A 15,769-nucleotide genomic window follows, 5' to 3' on the forward strand; every position below is an offset into this window, starting at 1 on the left:
AATGCAGCAGGGCTCTCCTTCCCCCACATATCTCCAGGCCTTCCCCAAATCCACTCTGGAGGTTTGGGAGAATGCCTAGAATAACCCAGGGTGGAAGGAAGGGAAAATAATTACTTCGGGCAAGCAGATTTCCGTCAAAATTCCTAAATATTTTTCTAACCGCGTACTGTGAAGTAGCCCATTTCCGTTGTGTGGCTTCAGGTGGAACTGCACTGTTGTGTTAAATTTTACTAAGCATTCATGATGTTAGTGGGGACAACAGCTTAGTGCTTATTGGGGATACTCATCTTTGCTACTAGAAACTAGTAGAATAAATTCCCTTCATATATATGTTGATGTGGACTTTTATGCCTCTTTTCCTCTGAATTTTATATCAAAATATTAAACGATATAATCAGATAATTAAAATGCATAGATAATTAAAATGCATAACTATATCAGTCAAGTGTTCACAGAGCATATTGGTCATTCCGTTATAAATATAAACTTCTACAAACCTCATCCATTTTTCTGTCTTCTTGAACCCCAAGAAAATCAGTCTTTGTCATTATAGTAACATTCAGTGATTTATAAAACCAATGCAAAAATACATGATTAAAGTGATTCTTTTGGAGAAGAGTGCCCAGGAAGCTCAGTGCTATTGGAGGTACAAGCTTCCAATTTGTGAGTTCAGTCATGTCCCTACCTGTGCCTCACTTGTCACAGATCTACTCACTAGGTTAAACTATGCTCTCATCACTCATGAGCTTAATCCTTTCTCTATTAATTCATATTTTTTGTTGTAAACCTGTTGAATATTCTTGAAAAATGAGTGGTGTTATACATGTTTTTACATAAATGACACTGTTTGAAGTAAAAGTGTATATTGGTATGAGTGTCTGTAATGTTTTCTCATTTGTTTGAAGCGGATTTTGGAGTGTCTGCTAAAAATACAAGGACAATACAAAGACGGGATTCTTTCATTGGTACTCCATATTGGTATGTGTGCAGTTTTTGTACTGTTTTATGCTGAGTGCAGCATATTGCATTTTATAAACAATTGTTTATCTAAAAAAATCAAGTATAGTAAACAAAATGATAATATTGTTTTGTTGGAGCATTTACTGGTTTTATTAACCTTAATTTATATGTAAGATTAGTCATACTCTGACCCATTGGAATCAATGGTTTAAAGTAATTTATATACATTTATTTCAGTGGCTCTACTCTGATGATGTTGATTGTTTCCATTTAACTGGGATAGATATTTCCCCTTGGATATATTTCTTCTCGCTGTTGAAAATACCACTTACTACAGATAATAGATCTTAAAAAATATTTTCTTTCTTTCTATCCCAGGATGGCTCCTGAAGTAGTAATGTGTGAGACCTCTAAAGACAGGCCTTATGATTACAAGGCTGATGTTTGGTCTTTAGGTGTCACTTTAATAGAAATGGCTGAAATAGAACCACCTCATCATGAACTGAATCCAATGCGTGTTCTGCTGAAAATAGCAAAGTCGGAACCACCATCGTTGGCACAACCTTCAAAATGGTGATTATTCTATTTTATTTTATGGTATATTTTTATTTTTATTTTTCAAGAATAATACCTAGGTACAGAATAATAGAGCTGTCTTAATTTTTAAGATTGTCAATTGGCAAAAAAAGCACACTTAGGCCTCAAGAGTTAAATGTTGTTTCCCCCTAGAAGCAAATAGGCATTTCAAGCTTAGCTGGATATTAATTAGGCTAGCTTTCAGTTAAATATAGATGTACATCACCGGAGGAGAGTGAGCTTGCCTCAAGATGAGGATGCAGATAGTGGTGCAATAGAAATAAAATAGTACAATAGTCTTGGACATCAATCTTCATTAAAATGATTTGTAGTATCTTCTTCTTTGGCGATCACTCATAGCCAAGTAAGATTGTCTTCCATAAACACGGTTTTAACAATGAATCCGCAAGTGACTGTGGAGGCCAATTCTGGATCCACACATCCTTCCACAGTTGGGGACATTGGTTCCCAGGCGGGAGTTGATCACGTTGTGGATTTGCCAAGCGTGCCTTCCTCTTAGCACGTTTCTTGTATAATAGCTTATTAACAGTGTACTGTGGATCTTACGAGAGGTAGCAGGCAAGAAGTAGACGGTACTGAAATTATTTTTATCTGACAGTCATTATATACTTCTGATGACATGGATGACATCACTCAATTTGTATGTAGTGCTTAATGTATAGTATTTATTGAGTTCAGCTTCTTTTATGCAGGTCTGCTGACTTCAAAGACTTCTTAAGGAAATGTTTGGAAAAAAATGTAGATGCCAGGTGGAACACTGCTGAGCTTCTACAGGTAGGAAGAACGAAGTGTCTATTGAGTCATGATATTTTATTGAGTGCATTTATATAAATTAAAACAGGAACTATTTTAAAAGTCTGCTAAATTTTCAATCTTTGTATGTTTTAACTTTATTTAGAACATTCCCATTTGCCATTGGTCACCAGAGAGTTAGGAGACAGCACAAACGGGTTAATACCCCACTTTTCTAGCCAGAGAATGATAAAAGCAGCAAATAACTTGTTTTTTAAAAAACTGCAGTGCTTGCAATAAAAAATACTAAAAGCAACATAAAATAAAATACCAGTTTTCCAGGAGCCATTCTAGTGACAAACAGGGCAACTCTACACTCTTTTGCAAACCTGCATATACATACCGTAGATATGTATGATATGTAGATATACATGTACTGTAGATACATCCAACATGCACCACAGAGGCACACAGACAAGTATACCCACACAACCTTTCCCAATCAGCAGGATGGAATGAAAGGAATACTGTGAGGAAAATTTAAAACTATCCTCCCTGCGGTCTCTGTCCCCCATCCCCAAACTCAGCTGATCAGAAAGCCGCTAAGCACAAGCAAAGAGGGCTCTGCTTGGGTTCCTTAAACTTTTCCAACATGAAGGGCAAGGAAAGCCTTTTCAGCCATCGCTTTGAGCAGTGCTCCCCCACCTCCCCTTTCAGCTGCTCCTCGAAGCAGCAGTTCCAAAAGATGACAGGTCCGTAATCCCCTTTGGAAAGCAGGAAGGGGGATGGTGAGACACTGGGGGCTAGTCCAAACGGCCATGCTTTGGATTTTAAAAGTAGCTGGTAATGTAGGCATGCAGATCTTTAGAAGAGGGCATTGGGGAAGTGAGTGAATAGCATGCACCCATTGGTAAACTGTGCTGTTACTCTTCTCCCTTACCACTGGTATTATCATGAGAAGCTCTCATGTCTAAGGGAGCTTGAGCACTTGGATGGTTCTAGGGAGAAGACAGACATTCTGACAAAAGTATATCCAGACCTTGGTTATGCATAGGTCCTCTGGATTCTAGCCCTTGCTTATTACTGCCTGGTATTTCAGAAGCTGCAGTCTCCTTCATAGTTTACAATGAGCTAACCTAAATAAATGTAATAGGATGAATATGACTTGGTTTCATGTTACTTCATTCATGTTCCCATCTAAAATACATTAGATTTAAAAATAAAGACTTCTGAAATGGGGCCAGGCAAAGATAATCTGCCAGAGAAACACTCTTAGCTTCAGCCTTACTATATTTCAAATAAATAAATGTAAATGATCTTAGACATGAAAATAGAAGAACAGATAGCACAGAAAAAAGTTGTAAGCAGTATAAATTTTCCTTTAAGTGTTCTATTTTTTATTTTGAGTTGGATACAAAACAGACCATAACCTGGCCCTAAGTGATAAAATATGTTGCTATTAAATGGTTTTTAATTTTGATTAACTGATATTATGCCTTTTTAAACAGCATCCATTTGTTACTGTAACTTCTAATAAACCAGTCAGAGAACTGATTGCAGAAGCAAAGGCTGAAGTTACAGAGGAAGTAGAAGATGGGAAAGAGGAGGAAGAAGAGGAAGAAACTGAAAATTCTCTGGTAAGTTAAAATAAATATATCAAAAATATTTTAACTTGTGCTGCAGTTTACAGCTATGAATTGTATTCATTTCCATTGATCTTTCATGTAATTGAGCTTAGGGATACAATGCTAATTGCCTTTTATAAGATGTCCTGACACGCTTTCTGTTGCATTACACACAATTTTCTTTAATATGCCAATGTAAAATGCAAAGTAAGTAAATGTAAGCTTCCTTAGGATGCCATGGAACCGTTTCCATGGTCAGAGAAGGGAGAGCCACAGTCAAAGGCCCCTTTGTGGCAGAAGAAATCTCTGTTGCCATTAGTCCTCTCTAGTTACTGTTCCAGCGGGAGGAGGACCATGGGATCCTCCCATTCCTCCAGCGTGTCCCAGATAAGATAAAACCTCTGCCAGCTCTGGAGTCAGTGATTACTTCTCCCCCTCCTATCAGTACAGTAAATTAGGAAAATCCACAGTAGGGAGGAAAAAGGAACAGGTCACTTCTGCCCTGTAATCACCATTAAATTCCCCATTGGTTGATATAAAACTTTGATAGCATTATTTCCTTATTACTGCATTGTATAGCTAATCAGTTTTTTGTGTGTCTATTTTAGCAGTTACCTGCAAGTAAACGAGCCTCATCTGACCTCAGCATTGCCAGCTCCGAAGAGGATAAACTTTCACAGAATGCCAGTATTCTGGAATCTGTTTCTGAAAAAACAGAGCGTTCATCCACAGAACAGAATAGTACTAGTGCACCTGAAGGTGAAAAAACAAGTGTGACTCCTGACAAAAATGAAAAGGAGAAATACACTGCAAGCACGAGTGGCACCATACAAGAAGACACTGAAAAACTGAAGAATGGATCTGCATTGCTCCATAAAGATGAGGAAGCAAAGAAGACTGAGAAGACAATTGAAAATTCAAGATTAAGTGAAAACACAGAGTCACAGAAAGAGGAAAAGGAGATTGGCACAGTAGCATCTGAAACTAACGTTGAGCCCAGTCTAAAAACAGAGGAAGGAAAGGACTTAACAAATGAATCAACGGTTGAAAACAAGCAAGAAACAATTCCTGATGATGGAGGCAGCAGTGCAGAAATTACAGATGCAGTCTCTAAAGCAGCTGGTGTGAAAGAAGAAAGTACCACAAACCTCCAAGAAAATGAAATGGAAGAGGCAAAGCCTACCGAAGGAATTAAAGAGGTTGAGGAATTGCAAGGGGATGACAAAAGTAAAGAGGGTAATCTGAAAGAGGCCGAAAGTCAGAAAAATGAAGTTACTGCAGGTACTGAGGAATCACAGGTGAAGGTCATAGCTGAGACAGCTGATGAACCACAGAAGCAAATAAAAGAAGGTACCAGTAGTCCACAAGAGATTGACAGTACTGGCAACAATCTAGTCACTGATGTAGATAAAGTGCTTGAAAATGCTCAGGAGCCAGCAGAGTGCCTGGCTGAGGATGCTTCTGAGAAAGTCTCAGAAATGAGGAAAATGGTAGATTCTGATCAGCAGTTAGTTGAGGGATACAATGACGATTTAAAGAAGACAAGCAGCACAAAGGAAACAGAGGTCAGTGTTTCAGAAAGAGCAGACAACATTGAGCATAAGCCAGCAGACAAAAAACATACTGAAGAGGCAAGCACTGAGGAAAGGAACATTGCACCAGGGGATAAAATTGCAGAACCTGAACATAAAGTAGAAAACAGAGCTGAGGAGAAGCATGAGAATAATATACAAATGGACACAGACCGATCAGCAGTTTCCAGTGGTTTGCCAGTTGAAAATAAGCTTGAAGATTCTGCAGCCAAGCAGATGCATGAACATGAGGTGTCTCCGGTACCCAATATTAGCATTAGCTCTGCAGAAAATGAGGCAGAAGATAAATCTGGCAATCAGGATAGTGTTGAAAACTCGCATCATGTTGATTCTGAAAGCACTAAAGAAAATGATACAGATTCAGGCAGAGGTTCCACTGCTGACAACAGCAGCATTGATTTGAACTTGTCCATTTCCAGTTTCCTCACTAAAAACAAGGAGAGTGGATCAATATCTTTACAAGTAAGAGTCAACAATTCTATTAGTAACATAGAGATACAGATCAGGGTAGCTAGCTTGCAGCCCATGCACTGGATTTGCCCCACCAACCCATAGGAAGTGGCTCACTAGCTTCCACAGCTTGTCTCTGAATCTGATCAGGAGATAAAATTTCTCTACCTGTTCTTTAGATAGGATCTTAAAGGTATGAGATAAAATCAGAAAATTTGGGATTCTGTCTCCATTCTAAGCCCAGGACTAAGATCAGAGATGAAGCTCTCTGCCTGCTTTTTAAGAACAAAAGGCAGCATATTCCTCCACTCCAGCACAGGGGTAGGTGCAAAATAAAAGGCTGTGTTTCCAGCCTTTACTACACCAGTGCTGGAATAAGAAAGGCTGGAAATACTGAGTGTTTATGTGTGTGTAAGAGAACGAGAGAGTTGTGTATAGAACTGGTGAGCATGGTATGTATACACATGTGGTGGTGCATGTATGTTTGGTCCATATGTGAGCTGTATGGAAGTGCATGTGTATACCATGGCCCTCAGAGGGGTAGTTAAATATCAATGTGGCCCTTGAGCAAAAAAATGTTAGCTAGCCTTAATATAGGCAATGTGTAACATACACACTAGAGGGACGCGGGTGGCACTGTTGTCTAAACCACAGAGCCTAGGGCTTGCCGATCGAAAGGTCGCCGGTTCAAATCCCCACGACGGGGTGAGCTCCCATTGTTCAGTCCCAGCTCCTGCCCACCTAGCAGTTCAAAAGCACATCAAAGTGCAAGTAGATCAATAGGTACCGCTCCGGCGGGAAGGTAAACGGCGTTTCCGTGCGCTGCTCTGCTTTGCCAGAAGCAGCTTAGTCATGTTGGCCACATGACCCGGAAACTGCCTGCAGACAAACGCCAGCTCCCTCGGCCTATAGAGCGAGATGAGTGCACAACCCCAGAGTCGTCCACAACTGGACCTAACAGTCAGGGGTACCTTTAAATTTTTAACATACACACTATATAATATATTTTATGTTTATAACTAGATATCTGTCTACAAATTTAAGTGAAGTTTCCTGAATTCATGCAGAATAAGAATGTTAAGGCTGTTACCCTAGATGTCCATAGTAGAGAGTAAATTACGTTGAAATTATAAGTATATACTTCTGAATTAACAGCTTGAAAATAGGTTTGATTTATCTTTCTGTTCTTGGTTACTTTTGTAAAAGTGAAGGTGGATTGCATATGTAGCAGTTATTCAGATGATTACTTTAGTTCAGCATTGTCTGTATATTCAGTAGTATACTGGTCCAAAATGGCCAGTTGAAGAAATGAATTCTTCTTTATGAACATACCTCATAGCAAACTTGAGTCCACCTTTGCCCATCTTGTGAAAAGAAACAGAATTAAATAAAGAACTTTAGTATCTAATTCTGTTGGTTGGAAACTGAAATCTTTGAACTTGCAGGCTTTGGGTTCTTTCAAAAATAAGTAAAGGTTGGACAAGTATGCTTTATGCAGCACAGAAATAATGCATGATCTTTTATTCAGGAAACTAAAAGACACAAGAAAACATTAAAGAAAACTCGCAAATTTGTTGTTGATGGTGTGGAAGTAAGTGTGACTACCTCTAAAATTGTAACAGAAAGTGATTCTAAAAGTGAAGAATTACGATATCTTCGGTGAGTTTGAAAATACCCATTCTTAATGACAGAGGATTTCTTCTCTGAATTAAAACAACTTTTCTCATGCTTGTTTTTAATAACTTACTGTGGTTTGATTATATTTAACAAAATTCATGTTGTCCCTTTAAATAACGTATGAATCAATCCAGACTATGATATCATAATCTGAGGCCGTTCTTTGTGTGCCTTCTCCATGAGAGGTCTGGCGGGTAACAACACGAGAATGGGCCTTTTCTGTGTTGGCTCCGTGGTTGTTGAATTCTCTCCCCATCTCTTACATGGCACCTTCATTACATATTTTTAGATGCCAGGCAAAAACATTCCTCTTCTCCCAGGCCCTTGTCTAATTAAACAATCTATGGCCCAGTAGGAGAGTATTGTTTTCGTTTGTTACTATGTTGTGCATTTTTGTGTTTTTCTACTGTAAACTGCCCTGTAATCCTCGGATGAAGGACAGTATCGAAATTTAATAAATAATAGCAATAAATAAATAAATAAAATTTCTGCACGGCCCCCCCAATGCATCTACACTGTACACTGATGCAGAATTCTGAACTCGGGTCTGTTTCTTTCTCCCCTGCGATACTGCTTCCATTCTCCTTCCTACCAGGCGTCAAGAATTAAGAGAGTTACGACTTCTACAAAAAGAAGAGCAGCGAGCTCAACAGCAGCTTAGTAATAAACTTTTACAACAAAGAGAACAGATGTTCAGGCGCTTTGAACAAGAAATGACGGTAAGGTTTGATTCCCTTGCACCCACATTTTGCAGGCCCCTTATTTTGAGTTAATTTACTTAATGTAAGCAGCCTAGAAGTCATTCTAGGTATATCCTTGCCCTTGTTGCCACATTTCATCTTATGTATTATGAATGAAACTTGCATACCAAAAGCCTTAACTGAACTGCAAACTACTGCAATGGTAGCCCTGCATGTAGTCACTGGCTGCCAACAGTGGAAAAGGCAGTGATGTGCTGCAATGTTTAGCTTGAGAGTGTCTTGTTAAGGCATGGTCAGTACTAGAATTGGCAGAATGTGGCCACTTCTTACCCTTGAAGGTTAGAAACGTTTATTTTCTACTTGTAGGTAGTGAATGCAGCTTTACAGGATTGCTATACTGAAGAGGAAGCTGTTGCATACTTTGACAACTGTAGAAAATATCTCAAAATAATTTCAGAGGCCCAGTTCATGATCTTTGCCTTTCTGTAGTAGACTGTGGTACCCAAAACACTGTGATCTTCTAGCCCATGTGCAATTATTTTTTCCTTGCAGTGGATAATAAAAAAACTTACTTGAAAAAGTGTTCTATGTATTGGGGGGGTCTGCTTATTCATTGGGCGGAGAAAAATACTCCCTATTATATCTGAAAAAGGCTCCTGTATTAAAGATTGCATACAAAACAAAGCTTAACCACTAAACCCTTAACAAAATAGTTTACGTATGTTGAGTTCCAAATATTAGATTCTCAAGAGCTGAATTTGTGTGTGTTTGTGTTCAAGAAGGAAATAGACTTTATAGTATCAGTCCCAGTTCTGCCAATATTTTTAAACTCTGTGCAATAACAATTAGTTCCACTTCTGATTCTGAGTTTTGAAGACTTTCTATGGGGTTTTAAAAGTATTTTTTGTGCTTCATAACGGCAGAAATCTAGTTAGAAAATCTAGGAACTGAAAAGCATAGGCAATTGTTACTTGTGCAGACTTCCTCTGCCTTGCCTCAAACCCATCAAGTTCAACAATAGGTAAATATAAAATTTAATGGAATTATTTTTCAGAGCAAGAAGCGGCAGTATGACCAGGAGATTGAAAACCTGGAAAAACAGCAGAAACAGACAATAGAGCGCTTGGAACAGGAACATACAAATCGCTTACGTGATGAAGCAAAACGCATCAAAGCAGAACAGGAGAAAGAATTGTCCAAATTTCAGAACATGCTGAAAAACAGGAAAAAAGAGGTAAATACTATTTATTTAGTTGGAAAAAATAAGGTTGGTATTTCTTGGTCTCCAGTGATGTCTGCAGTCTTACTTTGAAAAAAAGATGTATCACCATAAGATGCCTCAACAGTAGATGTATTTTTATAATAATGTTTAGCACTGAAAAGTTTTTTAAAATAAAAAACAGCCATGTGCAATGAAAATAGTAACCTTATATAGGAGCAAAGAAAATATAATGAAAAAACAATTATGTGGTGTAGATGTCTCCACCCTTATGATTTAAACATCATCGTTAGCATAGGAGTTTCGCCATTTATTTGGAACAGTATCAAATGTTATATGTAGTCAATACCTGTATGTTACAGACAATGTAAAATTGATCTAGGAGTTCAATAGGGAGAACTGCTAGAATCCATTGCACACATATCTGTCACATGTGCCTCCTTGGATATGTGTGACAAATAAAGATTTTCCTTACTATATTCAGTACATATAAAAGCAGCACAAAGGTGGAGGGATGAGGATATTTGTGCATTGGTTCATGAAACATTCATAACAAAATGCAATGGGTTTTTGTTTTTCTTTTTACTTGTAGTTGAATTTGTTAAAAAGGCGATTTAATTAACTTTGTGTGGAAGAGTCTAGAACTCTGTGCTGTGGAAGACTACTCTGTGCCTCCAGAAAATCTTAAAACTGCAATCTTAAGCAACTTTGTTTGCATTCATAATTCTGATAGCAAGATTTATTGTTGCCAACTTGGTTCTACACATTATAAAGCCATTTAAACTAATAATCTAGATTCAGCTGTTGAGCCCCGCTAGCAGAAGCCTGCACGTGGACATTGGATAATGCAACAGGGCTTTCTTCCTCCCTCCGCACAGCATTAAAGTGGCTCGGATGGAGAAGGATAACCTCCAGAACAGCACACTGGAATAGGAGAGCAAGCTCTGTCCACTTGGCAAGATGACACACTTGTGCTGGAAGAACGATCACCATGGCACTCCTTTGAATTAGTCCCAGTGAACCTAAGTTAGTGGTGACTGCAACTTAAGTGAATCTACCCGGAGTAGGACTAGCATTGGATACAGTGGTACCTTGGTTTGCATATATTTTGGATTACAAACACGTCAAACCCAGAAGTGCATGTTCTGATTTGCAACCCTTTTTTGGATTGCAACCGATTTTTTTTGGATTACGAACAAATTTTTTGGGGAGGCCCCATTGCCGAAAGCGCGCCTTGGGTTACAACCTGTTTTGGTTTACAAATGGACCTCCGGAACGGATTATGGTTGTAAACCAAGGTACCACTGTATAACCCCAGTCAGTGATAAAGGGATTTTTTAAATTTAATTTGAGTTTAGTTTGAGTTCAGCAGAGAGCATAGTTATGTATCAAGTTCAATTGATTTAAAATCAAACTAAATTGAAATTTGTATTCTTTCATTACACTGGATGGGAGAAATACAGCTGTGCAAAATGCAGAAATTCTACCTATGATCTCATTGTTCTGCAGAAAGTGCCTGTAATCTTTTACTTCTCATCTTAACTTTTAAAAAAGCAGTTCAACAATTTCTAGATAATATACCGATTTTGAGGCATATAATATGAACAGATTGCACAGATTTCTAGGTGCTTTCATTTGGTTTTTAAACAACTTTTCATGATTTTTATATTAAGTAATATATGTCATTTAATCTCCAAGATACCATCACTTGTGTTTAATTTGCACAATATTGACTATTACTTCTTCTTTTTGCTGAATTTCTTGCACTCTGAGTCTCTATCGGTAATTGGGTCTCAAAAGGAAATCTGGTGAAGAGGTTTAATGCACTCAGGACCAATCTTTTTCATTGAACAGTAGCTTGTGGTGATTTGGGCTTTGTTTTCTTTGGGTTCTTTGACTTTTAAACAGCCATTTGTTCTTGGATAGTTGTGACCTCCTAGTTCTTTGTAGGAAATAACATCTAGAGTACTGAATCTCTTCATGAGAGTATGAAAAATACACAATCATACTTTTGATTATCTATATAACATGCATTATTATTTCCTGACAAAATTATCCTTTAGATCCTTTGACATACATTGCTGAAAAATATTTGTAAGTGGTTGCCTTCTTTGAATGTCACTAGCTAGATAAGCTGTATGAAACTAGACACTTGATTTACACTTTCCTGTGCTCTGCAAATGCCCCTTTTCAGGTGGCTTACTTTTATGAAAGTTGTTCTTTAGACAATTGTGTCTCAAATGAGACATAATGTCAACAGTAGCTGTTATTTTTGAGAAATCTAAACATCCTGCTCTTTTGGAGCTTTTCCATGACGGTAAAATCATTTGTTGTCCCTCCCAATATCATTCTTCCTTTGGCAACGGTCTTAAATTCCTTTGTGTTATACTGAATGATTGCATAAAAAGTAAATGTAAAAGCATCTAATTAGTAGTTGCATGCAAAATAAAACTAGTTTCTAGAATACAATTAGCTCGTGCACTTCTTTGTAGAATGCAGTCCGCAAATGCTTTGTGCATGTCTGCTTCTTCCATCCATCTTCTGCCAAGCTAACTCTTCTGGCTTCAATGCATGCTCTCTGATAACCTTTATAATGCCTGACCTGCTCCTCTCGTATTCACCATAAAATGCTTGCTGTGGAGAAAAAGGGTTATCTTCCCCACCTTCTGCATGCTTGTGCACTATAGGTTTTTAATGAAGTGGAGAAAGCACCAAAAGAGCTGAGAAAAGAGCTCATGAAACGCAAGAAAGAGGAACTTTCTCAATCCCAGCATGCTCAGGTAACCGCAGCAGCTTCATGCTTCTAAAAACAACCAAGCAGCTTTGTTCACAATAGCTTTAACCATTCCATAGTGGTTGCTTTTTGTTTTCCCTCTGAGTAAATATGATATTAATTTGTAATGACTGACCATTCTTAAAACCGTAGCTCAAAGGTGTCATATAAACAGAAGTGCAATCTATTCAGTATTCATTTACTTAGATGTGATTAGTTAGAACAACAGCCAAAGTTATAAAAATGCAATTTATGTAGTTAGTGTGTATTCAGGTGTGGATATGAATTTCAGGCTGTAATGTCTACTTTATTCAGGGCATTTACCATAAACAATAACGTTATCAAAGTGTAAAAGTAGTAAATAATATTTTTATAAGCAATTTTTCATTATATCTTACCTTTGAATCTTTTAATCCCAGGCAATGCAGTTGACACGATGGTGTCCATGTTTATTATTTAATGGCTTGCCTGTACTTTCTGTGTTCCAAGCATGCTATTGCAGCAGACATACTATTGATTACATTTCCTGTCTGAAACGAAGCGCATCTGAAATATATAAGGATCTGGGTGTGTGGCAGTGTATATAGTGATTAAGGCTATGAAGAACTCTTCACTTGTTGTTGACATTCCTTGTCTTGGTATTAAATCCCAAAGTACAGATAACGTCTGATATCCATGAATACTTCCTATGTATTCATGTACAATGAGACTGAAGTACTTCTGAAGTAATGCTTCAGGTATAAATTTTTAAAGTGAGCTGTATCACAGTTTCTGTACAAGGATGTGAGGGGGTCAGGAGACTGCTGCTGAACTCCCTGAATGACAGAGAAATCTCAGGAGTCAGTGCACTAAAGAAATACAGGTGGAATGTTAGGGGAGTGAAAGAGAGGAAAGAGAGTTAAAATGGAGGCATTGCCAGACTGTCCAAAGCCAGTTTATCTCATATATGGAGCAGAATCCAGCTTTTGCAGATATTCACAGTAGTGTATGCTACTGCCTTCTAAAGACAACTGTGTATATTTGAATGTGCACATCTTTTGGAACTGGATATTTGAGAAGGTGTACGTCCAGCCAATATTGTACTACATGAAGGCTTATTGAGTAACTACAGTCTTAAATATATTGGAGAAAATTCATTAATATCTTTTGGGCACAGAGAGTTAACAATATAGGTTAAATAGGACTAGGTTGTAGGGCATTATCTAGCAAAATAAAATAAATACTGAAGACATGACATAAAGGTTTTTACGTCGTTTTGTAATTGGTGTCTTTATGAATACAGTGTAATTTTTGTTCTCATAGCTCCACCCACATCACTGTGGGTATAAACTATAGCTTCAGAAATTTTACATCTTTTAACAGAAGTAATTCAGTGCAACTTCTACTTTTAGGGAGGGAGGTGCTCCACTAATGAGTCATACAGTCTTATTGCTTATGTTCGGTGTTTGAATGCATGGTTTGTGCTTGCATTCTGACCTCGGAAGTACATTGTATTCTGCTCTGCAGGGCGTTGCTCAGGTTATGATTCAGTCTTTTCAGTTGTCCTCATGTACCCTCTTCAATGCAATAATGCAGGATGTAAGTCCAACATGCCAAAAATTGGATGTTTCCTCTGTAGTTCTAGCTTGTTGTTCTGCTTTTTCTCTGACACGCATGTGCTGATGAATTTTTTAAAAAAATCTAAAAATGTGTTCATCTGCACAAAGATTGTGATGGACAAACTGGGCAAATGAGACTTGTTGATTTTCAGCACATGTGTGAAACCAGTGCTATGTTTTGCTTTTCTGTGTGCAGTGAAACAGGCATTTTCCAGAATGCTTCCTGATACCACCTGACAATGGGTGTTCCCTGCTGTACCCTTATAGAGTCAGCCATCCTAAGTTTTGACTCATGGGGCAAGGAACACTCTTGTGACATTTTTTTCTTCTCTGCCTTGTGCAGTAGTGGTAATTTATTTTTTAAACAAACCCGCTTCTACCTTTGTGTTCTCTCTTCTGTTCCACCAGATGGTAGTTGAGATTTTAGTAGGAAGGTGGAAAGTTTGCTTTGTAAGCTTTATTGAAATGGCCTTTAGTTACATGGCTCTGGGAACAGGAATCTGTAGAACATCCAGGCTCCCATCAGCACTGTATACCAAATCTCTCTGTCTCTTTTAATTGCGTCACAAGCCTGACATGGAAGTCTATGTCAACTGACCTTTCGTTCACAAAACTACAGAATAGGCTGTGGTGATATATTTTATCTAATCTAGGTTATTCTCATGTTTTGTGTTCTAAAACATACTCATCTAAACTGAGGAAACTTCAGGACTAAAACACTACTTGCTTTCATTTCAGTTTAATAATCCAGCTCCTGCAATTTGACAGAATTGCTGCTTGAGAAGGGCAGGTACATTTGCCATTTGTCTCACTTCATCAAAGCCATCAAGTAGACAGTGGACCTATACCTTTCTTGTTGTTGACATCTGTTGTTCTTGTTGTTGACATCTGTCTCTACAGATCTGGGTTTTTGGATTTGTCTCTACACATTTTTTCCTGCTTTTCATTAGAATTTTGATAGTGGTAGACTACAAACTTTTCCTCCCTCTCTTCCTCTCACATGCCCCCCCCCCCGCATCCTCTGAAATTTGCTTTGGGGGTTTCCTTCAACTCTCCAGGGAGTTGAGACAATTCAGTCCCTAATATTGATGTGAAGACGGTAGCATTTGTAAAAAAAATGATTCTGAAGGTAAAGCTTTCAGTTTTGGGGGGATGTTTAAAATAATGCATATTTTCTATAGTTTTCAGGAAACACAAGTTAACCAAAGTTGAATATATTTCAGTCTCACTGACTTTCATTAGGAGAGAATTAAAAAAAGAAACTATACTTTAACTATCTATCTATCTATATATTTGTATTGTACAGATATTCCACACTTACATAATTTATAATTTCCAGAAAATGTCTTTGCCATTGATCTAATACATATATAATAAGAGTGATATCTAAACTGTGGAATTGTGCAGTAGGCTTCCAGGTCCTCCCTTCTGGTTAGTGTTAACTCTAGTTTGGTGTTATGTTTACCTCACCACTAAATATGCTTAGTTTTTAAACTAAGATTTGAAAATTGCAGTGAAAATCTACTTTTCAAGTTTTGATTAAAACTAACCATGCTTAGCACTGGTGCAAACTTAATGTTGCATTGTAGTTAATGCTAACCAGGGGTAATTTGCATGCAAAAAGGGGAAAGGGACCTTAAGAACCTAATGTCCCCAAACACAGAGGATCACTACCATTACTGCTGCACTGTTCCATTGTCCATCTAATTTCTTTGCTACATTGTGCTTTTCCTGAAGAGGATGAATAAATAGAATCACATAAGTTCACCCCCACCCACTTAATAGAACCTTCTGTTTAATCCCTTGTAGCTTTTAAAAGTGAGTTAGCATGTGGCATAAAGAAGC

The 15,769-nt window shown here is 37.9% G+C and overlaps 1 protein-coding gene across 4 annotated transcripts in view; it reads left to right on the plus strand.

The window, feature by feature from the left end:
- Positions 1–15,769, plus strand: part of SLK (STE20 like kinase) — a 51,319-nt gene that overhangs the window by 26,916 nt on the left and 8,634 nt on the right. Inside the window, exons 6-15 of one of the 4 annotated variants that reach the window (XM_082225256.1) lie at positions 906–978; positions 1,339–1,533; positions 2,250–2,331; positions 3,798–3,926; positions 4,523–5,968; positions 7,485–7,615; positions 8,229–8,352; positions 9,389–9,568; positions 12,241–12,333; positions 13,833–13,904. In XM_082225256.1, coding sequence (XP_082081382.1) covers positions 906–978; positions 1,339–1,533; positions 2,250–2,331; positions 3,798–3,926; positions 4,523–5,968; positions 7,485–7,615; positions 8,229–8,352; positions 9,389–9,568; positions 12,241–12,333; positions 13,833–13,904 — 2,525 coding nt within the window. The remainder of the gene's footprint in view (positions 1–905; positions 979–1,338; positions 1,534–2,249; positions 2,332–3,797; positions 3,927–4,522; positions 5,969–7,484; positions 7,616–8,228; positions 8,353–9,388; positions 9,569–12,240; positions 12,334–13,832; positions 13,905–15,769) is intronic. The other 3 variants (XM_082225254.1, XM_082225253.1, XM_082225255.1) reach the window with 3 other exon arrangements.

The sequence above is a fragment of the Podarcis vaucheri genome, assembly GCF_965113315.1.
Source record: "Podarcis vaucheri genome assembly, chromosome: 5".
NCBI lineage: Eukaryota > Metazoa > Chordata > Lepidosauria > Squamata > Lacertidae > Podarcis > Podarcis vaucheri.